Raw genomic sequence first — 10,874 nt, 5'->3', positions numbered from 1 at the left:
AAAACACAATATTTTTGTATTTTGGAATGTATGATCTGGAATACAACTTTTGCATTTTCGATTATAAATTTCGAAACGTATCTCAATTGTGCGTTTCAGAACTTAAAATGAAAAGAGGATAAAATTGAAATTTTCGTATAAGAGTGCAAGAAGAAATTATGAAGGCGAGGAAGAAGATGCCGAAAGGAAAACCGAGCCCAATGGGATTTCTTTTTTCCATCAAATAACAGGATGGAGTATTTTTTTTTTTGTCAGTGTTCCAAATTTCAACCATTAAGGATGAACTAAATGATATATTTTCACGGATTAAAATAGAACTTACAAAAATGCAACAGAGTTAAAAAGTGGAGCTTAAAAACAATTATTCAGATAAGTATTTAAATTAACTTAACGTTTTATTAAAATAAATTACAACAAAGAGCGCATTAGAACTAGTAAAGATATTAAAACGGGGAAGAGCATATTAAAATACTGCACTTAAATTTTATCCTAATACAAATAGAAAGAAAAAAGGGATTTTTCTTGCTGCAGAACATTTACCAAAATTTTACCGCTGTTTCTAACTGTATATTTAATCGTAACATTGATTTAAATAAATAAAAAAGAAAAAGTAAATACCATCTTCGTTATAAAATAGTAGACTAATAAAATGTTTATATTATGTGTTATGGTCAAAGCAGTTTTTTATTTTTCATTTGTAAACCTAGACTACATGTAATATTAATAACATAATAAAGCAAAATTATCCGTGCTCGTAAACAATTGTTATACTTATATCTATAGTTTAATTACATGGTTTGTTGAATTGAAAATTGATTAATTGAAATGATTTATAATTATAATGTATGGCTATTCAGTCAGCTACCGTTCAGATAATCAATTATAATCTAGGTAGTTAACTAACAAGTCTGGTCAATCACTAAACAACTAGGCTAGTCATGAATAAACTCGAATAGTTAACCTACAACTTGGAAAGCTAATCGACGAACTCAGTCAAACACCAAAAAGACCGATTGATCATACACTAGTTTAAAGAGACATCCCACAACCTAAAGCACAAGCCACCAAGTCCGGCCTTTCACCAATCAGGCTGACCAACCATACTAACCCAGATACCAATCATCAGGGTGAACAGAACACTAAGTCTAATCGGCCACCAAATAGGTCAGTTGACCATGAATTAGCTCAGATGAGTCAAAATTGGCTCAGATAACAAATCGAGCTTGGCTGATCACTAAACAAATTGTTCAACCTTGAGTTGAATAGATTGAGATGAATAATCTCAAATAGATTAACCTTAAAATTAATTAAATTAAGAATAAAATATAATTAGTCACAATTAGATGTAATTAAGTCAACTTTAATCAAAAATTTATCACAAAATCTATAAATAAAGATTTGAAGTAAGATAAATTACTTGTATTAATTATTGCATTAATTGTTATTTATCAAACGTTCTCTAACTTTGTTATTCAAATAACTTTTGCAAGTACCATCAAATTAATTTGACCACACAAAAGGCCATTTATTGGACAACATTTGGACTTCAAACAACACAATACAATCATGAATGTTGACCTTGACCCCACATTCTAAATAATAATATTTTCTTTACTATTTAACTTACACTTGAACTAAAGTTTATTTTAAAAAATTGGGGAGTCTTATTATTTAACTAGTCATACTAACGATTTTGTGGTTTTAAATAAGTATTAACTAATAGTTAAGAGATTTGTTTCTAGCACTCTTCAAGAAAATAATTATTTTAGAACATTTTCGAAAAGAAACAAACTCTATAAAGTATCATCTATAAATAATTGGGTTTTATAAAAGTATAAAATAAATGCCTCATTAGACTTACACCAAAACTCAAACCTTCCTAGTTTCCATTGACCATACACGTTATTCTAACATACCTTTTTTGCCAACATGAATTTCAATAACTTTTAAAGCAAAATAATTAATCTAAATGGCTAACTTCAGGAGGTACTCCAAATGCTGTTTTAACTTAGAAGCACCAGAAAATCAGCATAATTCACTGATGTCATGGCATGGCATTGTACCTTGAACCTTCAAAACTTGATCACAAGGTTATCATAAGTAACGAAAACTCAAGCTTCATCAATGTGCTCTGCCTCTTTGTACTTTGAATTGGAAGGAGATTTTATTTGAATTTCACGTGAACATTCATGTTGGTCTTATTCCTCAGGAACCTTGAAGAAGGTATATGATAACATGATGTTATTGATACCATTCATTTTAGGATCCGTCTCAAATTCCGGGTCAATATAAAAAAATACCTACATTGTCCAAGCAGCATAGAATTTAGATGTAAGTGCATTATGCACAAAGTGGAGTTCAATTCGAAAACACTTACAGGCATGTCAATCTGCTCTCCGGGAAGAAGTCGCTGCTCTTCAAAGCAGAAGCATTGTATTTTATTGAAGTACACTGCAGCCTGGATAAGAAAATTTATAATCGGAAATTTTTTCAAAATACTATTTTGGAGAACTAGGAAGGAGAGAAAAGGGAAGAAACAAAAACAACATTCTTCAATAAGTAAAGCATGAAAGAGATTTAAAAAATAAAGACTTGCAACAGGAAGACTTCAAAAACGATATTAAGTTCTTAGCCATATGCCAAGGTTTTAATCATAGTGATATTCATATCATAAACTTCCAAAATTCTAAAGTATCAAAGTTCACGGACATCGTTTGTTATGAATAGAACAGAGTATTCATTAGTAGTTAGTGTAGGGAGGGACAACACACACATACGCATAGATATCTTCACAGTGATTAGATATTGTCCGCTTTGGGCCAAGCCCTCACGGATTTGCTTTTGGTACCACTCCAAAAAGCCTCTTATCAATAGAGGTATGTTATGTGTATATAAACTCATGTTCATTTCTTATTTTATCCGATGTGGGACTTTGTTTCTAAAGTATCAAAGTTCACGGACATCGTTTGTTATGAATAGAACAGAGTATTCATCAGTAGTTAGTACCTTCATTGGAGTCACATTATACGTAGAAACACCTGTTATTGGAGTAGAACTTTTGTTTTCCGCGGTATAAAATGCGAGGGCACTTTCACCGGGCTTGACCCTAACCTGGTACAATAAATGAACAATGCCACATTTTAGTTCTTATTTTTTCATTCTCCAATTCCCCGAGTGTTCCAGGGGATGTGTACTACAACATTCAACTTTTTTAATGACATGAAACACTATCGAGCAGTCAAACGCAGCAAATGTGAAAGTGTTTAAGTAAGCATACAACTAGATTTAGATTTAAAAATACCACTTCTACCCCACATATTTAAACTATGATAACCTGGCTTTTCAAACAAAAGCTCAGACTTTAACTTGACTTCGTTATTAGTAGTTCTTTGAGTTGCCATTCTTAAATTAGATGACTAATATAAATAAAACTAACAGCTCCAGGAAATAAATTGACCACAATCACAAACAATACTTTCACATGTAAGTAAATAAATCCTGTGTGATGGAAAGCAATATTTTTTTTAAGGTACAAGAGGGTAAGTTATATTGACCTCTCTCTGTGTGGGAATAAACTTCCATTGCATCCCATCAGCAACATCAGCATTGAACTGCACCACTATTTCCCTGAACAAAAAAGAAAATTATCAGTTATGACTGCAAAAAAGCTAGCTTCCAAAATGAGGATTATTGAATAATTCCTCATAAGCATAGCTCTTATTGAACCATTACATACAATTTCCCATGACATATCAAAAGAGCACTAGAGGTACTACTGTTGATGGTACACAGAATAGGCAAGTTCTATGGAGAAATCTTCAGGTACAACAGCTGAATAAATATATTTTTATCTTAACCTTCCTTTGCTTAGTCTTTTGTCTAAGTACTATCTCATACATATTCCCAGTATAAATGAAGGAACACAAAGCAGCTCCAATAATTTGAACCACCATATTAGGAACAGTGAAATGATGATTTTTTTTTTTCTTTCAAAACTGCTGGGGAATTCAACAGCTATTTCTAATAACCATGAACCTGAAGAAAACACTAATCCTATGATGAGTGATGGTAAAAAGGTAACATCCAATAAGAAAAAAAATTAAAACCTTGTGGAGACTGTATTATTGCTATCATGTCGAGCAATCTTTTCTTCAACCGTCTGTAAAAATGTGAAATTTCATAATTATCAGTTAAAATAAGAAAAAAATACCAAGTTTTGATGAATATTCAAAGCCATTGAAAACCAACACAGACACACCTCACGCCGGGTGACAGTTCCCCCGTAGCCAGTGGCTTGGCAGAATCTCCTGTAAAGGGGAACTGCAGCATACGTGCAGCCAACCATAGCAAAAACTAAGCCCGTCAAGTATAAAAGCATTTTTTGTGATTTCTGCTCTTTGGATGCATGAGATGAGAAGTGTCGCAAACCAGGAATGGAACATGACTTTCCAACATTCTGTGAAGCAAGAGCTGAAGAACGGTAACTCAGATGGTACAATTCTTGGTTAAACTTTGATACCGGAATATTACAAGAGAAATTGTGTTGGAAGCTGGTTTTAGGATTAATGAACCTGTAACTTGTTCTTTTAGAAAGGATAGATAGGCATCTGTATAAAAAACAAAATCATCTACAAATAAGTGATTAAAGTATAAACTAATTTCTTTCTGGAAGTCAGATTTTAGAGAGGCAAAAACTAATTGGAGAGAACAATTGGTTTGAGAAGGATGCTTAAGTAGTAAAATATAACTTATTTCATTCTATGACAAACATGTTTCAAATAATCCCCATTACCATTAGAAAATTAATCAATAACCTGAGATAAAAATAACAAAACCATAGGAATTGGTGCAACATAGTATAACCTGGATTCAAGAGAGTTGGTTTGCAGTGCCCTAAGATATGGCAAGGGATGAGTTCTCCTACTTAGCCTTGAACATATCATGTTTAGCAAGACTTACGTCCCTACAATAACAGGACACTAAGTGCTAACTGCAAGAAAAGAAAATAAGTATAAACTTAAGTGAATCATCTATAGAAATGTTTGAGTGTTGGAAAATTGATCACGGATAAAAACAACTTTTTAATACCGAGTTATATGTATGGTTTGATCAAGGACCAAAATACATGAACGAACCTTTTTCAACATTAGCAATTAGGAAAAAGAATCAAAATGTCAATACATTCTCACAAACAGTGGTATAAGAGAATTTGTTTTCCTAAAAATTCAGTTCTATGACAAAATTTTCTATATGCTTGTCAATAAGAAAAATATTTTTGTTTGCAATCAGATTGCATGAAAATTTCCATCCATACATTATGTAGAGCTATTAACAAAAACTACAATGTCAACAACAAACTCACAAGTTAATAAAAAATTGAAATTTAATAACAAAAACAAGCCACAATAACAGTACACTAAAATCTGGCACGGCAAAAGGACAGACAGCTCCTGTGAAGGAAATGATCACCAAATCAAGTCAAAAAGTGTCACTAAATTTCCCCCAAACCATTTTACTTGACTAAGTTTATACTCTTGTCTTAATGATAATAAACAATAAAAGAATAAAACTACACAAAACGGACCAAGCATGATCCAAATAACATTAACATGGACCCAAGGAAGAGGAGGAAAATCCTCCTTTTCTTTGAATCAGGTTTCTTTCGACTACTCTCCCTAATTCCAAGCAAAAACATGAAATTCCCAACATAAACTAACAGAGCACGATGCTTTCAACACACACGTAAGTTGTGATTCAATAGGTAAAGAAGCACGTAGCTCAAACAAGCATAAGCAGCCACAGAGAACAATAACGAAGCTAGAATATTAAAAGAAAACAGAAGTTAGAAAGGGGTTAAGTATTCCAAAGTGAAGGGTCCAGCCATTAAAAAAACATTAGTTCAGTGAGACATTCCATCGAACAAAATTAGTGCACCACAATACTTGCTCCGCTGGGAAGCATAACCCCGCAAACGCAAAATCAAAATCAGACCCAAAACATAAGTGAACCCAATCCACATATTTCATCAGCCAAATCAAGAATCGAGACAAAACATAAATTTTTTAGAAATGTAGTAAAATTGTGAAAGTGCGAGGATGAGAGCAGAAGTGTTACACCGAAATTGATGAGGTTGTTGAGAGGGGAGGACCAAAGCTGAAGCCTTTGAGGATAACAACAATCAGAATCACCGTGCCTGCTGGGAATTCCAAGCTATGGATTGAATAGACCTTCTTTTCCCCTTCACTCTATTGGGTTGGGAAATTTTGAAAACTTTACATTAGCGTGGTTTTGGATTATATATAAAATAACGATAATAACTTTTTACAAAGATAAATTTCTATTATATATATATATATATATATATATATATATATATATATATATATATATATATATATATATATATATATATATATATATATATATATATATATATATATATATATATATATATATATATATATATATATATATATATATATATATATATATATATATATATATATATATATATATATATATGCAACGTGGAATTAGTTACTTCACATATATAATATTGTGGAGATAGTTTTGTTCAATCACCATATTTTCCTTATTACGAGATTACAAGTTTCAACACGATTTTGTGTCTTGGAAAAGAGTTAAGATAGGATAATTAATTTAAATATTACAATCTTTAAATATCACAATACTTTTAAATATGATAATTAATTTTAATAGTACAATCTCCACATACTTAACATCAAAACAACAATAATATTTTAATTATGTTAGATAATAAATATCACGTTATTTTACTTAGTCTCTAATTTTTAAAAACTATAATTTGATTTTATGAAAGGAATCTAACATAACTCCTTTGTATTAAAAGAAGGGAGATCTGATAATAAAAAAATGTCGTTTCATAAGTAATTATTTTAATATTAAAAGATATTTTACATAATATTTTTTAAGAAATCTATAATACTTTGGTATAGTCTAATTCTCACCTTATTGCAACCTTCACCTTTTTTTTTCTTTCTGCTCTACAAATTTCTCCCTTTACGTTCATAAATTTTCCCCTGCATCAATATATGTAAAAAAAAATGTTATCTCTTTTAATTGTGTAATTTAAAAGTTAATAAAAAAAATGGATAGTGTAATTTAAAATTGTTTTTTTTAATTCTATTCTAGAATTTGAAAGCCAAAAATAATTTTAAATTTAGAAGAAAAAAAATGACTTCCAAAAGTTCAAGAGGGTTAAAAAAATTGGATTACATAATTTGTAAGTGATTTTTTTGCTTTTAGATTATACAATTTGAAATTATTTTTTCAAAAAAAATAAATGGTTTTAAATTACATAGTATAAAAGTCATTTTTTATTTCTAAAAATAATTTTAAAATTGTACAATTTAAAAACAGAAAAGTAGAATTTTTTTTTACAAGGGGTACAGAGAGAAATTTATGGAGGTGTGGGAAGAAACTGCCTAACTCTCTTTTTTGTCCACTTTCTACTTCTCACTGAATAAAGATCCAACATTAAAAGTTCATGGGCCCTGCTATTGCCACTGGAAAGTTACTGTTTAAACACTAAGCTATTCTTTTTGGTAATTAGTTAAAAAAGTATCCTATGGAAATGTTTCCATTGATTAAATTTAACACAACAGAAACAAATTTTTGTTTCCATAAATTTATTTTCAATAGAAAAATCTTATTTCCATTACAAATTTAAAAATTAACAAAGTAGAAACAAGTACCTATAATATTAAAATTTTCAAAAACAATTAACACAATGGAATGGAAATAACCATTATTTTGTTGTATGTTTTGAATTCAAATAAAAAATGTACCATTTAAGGTATTTTTCTTATTAATTGGGTTTGACTTTCACTCAACCAAAAAACCTCACGTGCAGCTCTTTTTTCAGATTTCTGAAGTGTTTTTTCATCAGAAAGTGGAAAAAGGAGGTGTAGGAAGAGTTTAATGGGGTATGCAAGAAATACCCTTTATTTCTTGGACTCATAGGCCTATGAAGAAATCATATACGTAGCCATAAATTGTATCCAGTTATCAATTCTTTCTGGGCCAGGTAACTAGAAGCTAGAATGCAAAGGTTGTTTGAAGGGTATAAAATACCAAAATCGAAATTAGTGTTCCTACAAGTGTCCCTGAATTCTAAAAGGACACATTCTTAATTTCTTCGAAGTTCAAAGCTGTTTGATTTACCATACTCAGTACTGTGTTGCTGTAGAACACAAAGGTTAGAACGGAAAAACATGTTTCATGTACGGACATTATTTTCTTTCGATCAGTGAGTTTTATTCACGGTAATATGGTCAAGTTTTTTTTCATCTGTAGTAATATATATATAGTTTATTTTGATTTGGTTATTGGTGCACCTCATTAGTAGTTGAATAATTGAAGAGATGATTATGAAAGTGAGACACGTTGGAAAGGAAATGAATTAAAAGTGGTAGATTCCTAGAAAAACAAAAAATGCAATTATGGTGAGAAGGACTGATCAGGGTGGTTTCTTATGACCAAAACCTGACCTAGTAATAGGGTTTCTATTGAGGACCATTTCTTGTGGTATACCCTATAGTTCCTACACCCTATAAAACAAATATGTAACAGAGTTGGGTCAATTGCTTTATGCCTTATTCCATTCTCTCTGATCTGTGTCCATGCATTGTAGTCCCTCACTTTACCTAACATGGTAGTATTGTTCATTGTTCATCTTTAATTTCCCAACAACTTGAAGGTCATGACACTGTCCATAGGCATTTTATTAGATATATACCCCTAATTGGTATATTCTATTACCAAGGACAAATCTCACTCTATTTAAGATCAACCTGCAATATAGATAGAACTTACTATGCATAACTGTGGCTGCCTCAACAAACCTTCTACGAGAAATATTCCAAGTCCGTTAATTTTGTTGGATCACAGTCCAACAAAAATATTGGACCACCCCATCTTGGTCCCCATCAACATATCTTTAAAGTTTGTTAATTTAAATTCTTCTGAAATGTAAACCAGTATGCCATAAAGGACCACATCAAAGGGTGCATCATGGAATGTACTTAAATCTGGAGACTTAGTTAAAATAATTTCCAAGTATCAGAAAGAAGTGAAGTGCAATGCATTAAAGAAAAAGGACAAAGAGTTGGAAGAGGAAGCTATGAAATCCAAGTTCCAAGTTCCAAGTTCCAAGAGAAGAGCTACTACTATGGTGTCAACCTTAATGACAGATCAAAACTAGTAACCTTTTGTTTCATGTTGTAAGCAGTCCCATCCACCCCTAGGACAAATCCCAGATGACACATAACTGAACTCAACTTACATTTTTCCCATTCCTCTTCCCAACATATACAAACCACAGTTTTTTACTGTAAGTACAAACTATATCCAAGCATAACTTTATACATATATAGCTTCAAAAACTACCTCTAAATGCATGGATGCTGATTAAATAAGTGCAAAATGTTCCCCTAAGGTGGTTAAACATTGCATAACTTCGTTTTATTTTTCTGGGCATGCTGTGCTAATCCTGTTTCTGTTAACCACACAATTTTAAACTAATGTAAGACACTGAGTTAGCATGACAAAATCTGTCACAGACACCACTTTTCTTGCACATCTTTTTTCACTCTTGAAACATTAGTAAACTGTTATATAAATTTTGAAATTATAGAAATTTTGATGATGAAACTTTTGAAAGTTTCCCAGAAATTAACTGATGAGTAATGTTAATCTTTCTTGCAGTAAAACGATGTGTAAATGATGGTTTAAGAAAGTGTCTCATATCAGACTCGGATTGCAAATTATCAGTTCCAAATGTGGAAAGAAAAGAATAGGAAATGCGACTTTCTTGGCACCTCGTGAATGTGACCTCAGGTATAGAACAAAAGAGATGAACTAAAAAACAGTGGACATCCCTAAAAGAAATTCAAACGAGTAATGAAATTTACAATCTATACAAAACTTTTAAAAACTATGGCTATATATCTTTCTTTTCTGGAGGGTGTTTGTTTTTTCTTTTGTTCCATGAACGTTTTTGTGTTGACTCTTGAAGACAGGAACGTAGAAGGGAAAGGTGGGATTCATGTTCCTTGAAAGTAACGGGCAAATAAATACACTTGTTTGTCAGATACCTTTTACTTAATGCAAGTCTGATTTGTTTTTACGTTTGAATCTTGAAAAGCGAAAGAAATATATTATTAGTATAAAATAAAAGAGAAAAGGAAAAGGTATGAGAGTTGGGAGTTGTGCATCCAATGTTTGTTTGAATGATTTTAACCAAGTCTAAGAAATTTTTACAGTAATATGATTTGTTAATAAAGTGGTAAAAGTAAAGAATTTATAGAAAAAAGAAAATGTAAATAGAAAGCAGAGAGCATGGTGTCCTTTAGTGGCAAATATGGAAGAAAGAAGGGTAGTGCATTTAAAGGAGCCAACTACACGATGCATGGCCTGCAATGTTGATCATAGAGTCATGATAACCTCATAATTAATTGCTCCCTTCTCTGATCACTTTTCTTGATATGTCAGAGTTGAAAAAGTGAAAGGTAAAATGGAAGAGCTTTGTTTGGATTAAAAAAAAAGGAACTTTTTCCACCCCACTATTGTCTCTCTCTTTCTATCTCTATCTCACTGTCAATTGCACACTTTTTCAATCTTCATCAATCATAAAGCAATCGATTACAAAATCATTTCCTCACCTCTCACATCACCACTTCCATTTCTCTTCTGCCAAACAACCACTGTATGCTTCGGGCCCTTTGCATTTATTATTCTCTTTTCGAGGAATGGGCCAAATACCCATATCAATTATCTCTCTTTATACTTTCTTTTTTAAAAATACAATAAATATTACAATACTTTTTTAACTC

The 10,874-nt window shown here is 31.3% G+C and overlaps 1 protein-coding gene across 2 annotated transcripts; it reads right to left on the bottom strand.

The window, feature by feature from the left end:
- Positions 1 to 1,773: 1,773 nt before the first annotated feature.
- On the bottom strand, positions 1,774 to 6,277 carry LOC108327043 (cytochrome c oxidase assembly protein COX11, mitochondrial). 2 transcript variants are annotated; one of them, XM_017560719.2, is made up of 8 exons: positions 6,115 to 6,277; positions 4,864 to 4,990; positions 4,259 to 4,607; positions 4,107 to 4,159; positions 3,555 to 3,627; positions 3,007 to 3,111; positions 2,378 to 2,458; positions 1,774 to 2,300 (listed from the first exon to the last, which is right to left on the bottom strand). In XM_017560719.2, the coding sequence occupies exons 2-8, from the start codon at positions 4,941 to 4,943 to the stop codon at positions 2,199 to 2,201; spliced, it is 843 nt and encodes a 280-aa protein (XP_017416208.1). In that variant the 5' UTR covers positions 4,944 to 4,990; positions 6,115 to 6,277; the 3' UTR covers positions 1,774 to 2,198. The 2 variants fall into 2 exon arrangements, with proteins under 2 accessions (XP_017416208.1, XP_017416209.1); XM_017560720.2 differs by having other exon boundaries at positions 4,259 to 4,571.
- Positions 6,278 to 10,874: the final 4,597 nt, after the last annotated feature.

This window comes from Vigna angularis, chromosome 2 (assembly GCF_016808095.1).
Source record: "Vigna angularis cultivar LongXiaoDou No.4 chromosome 2, ASM1680809v1, whole genome shotgun sequence".
In the NCBI taxonomy this organism is placed as follows: Eukaryota; Viridiplantae; Streptophyta; class Magnoliopsida; order Fabales; family Fabaceae; genus Vigna; species Vigna angularis.
The sequence above is the reverse complement of the archived record's forward strand: the minus strand, read 5'-3'. Positions and strand labels throughout refer to the sequence as shown.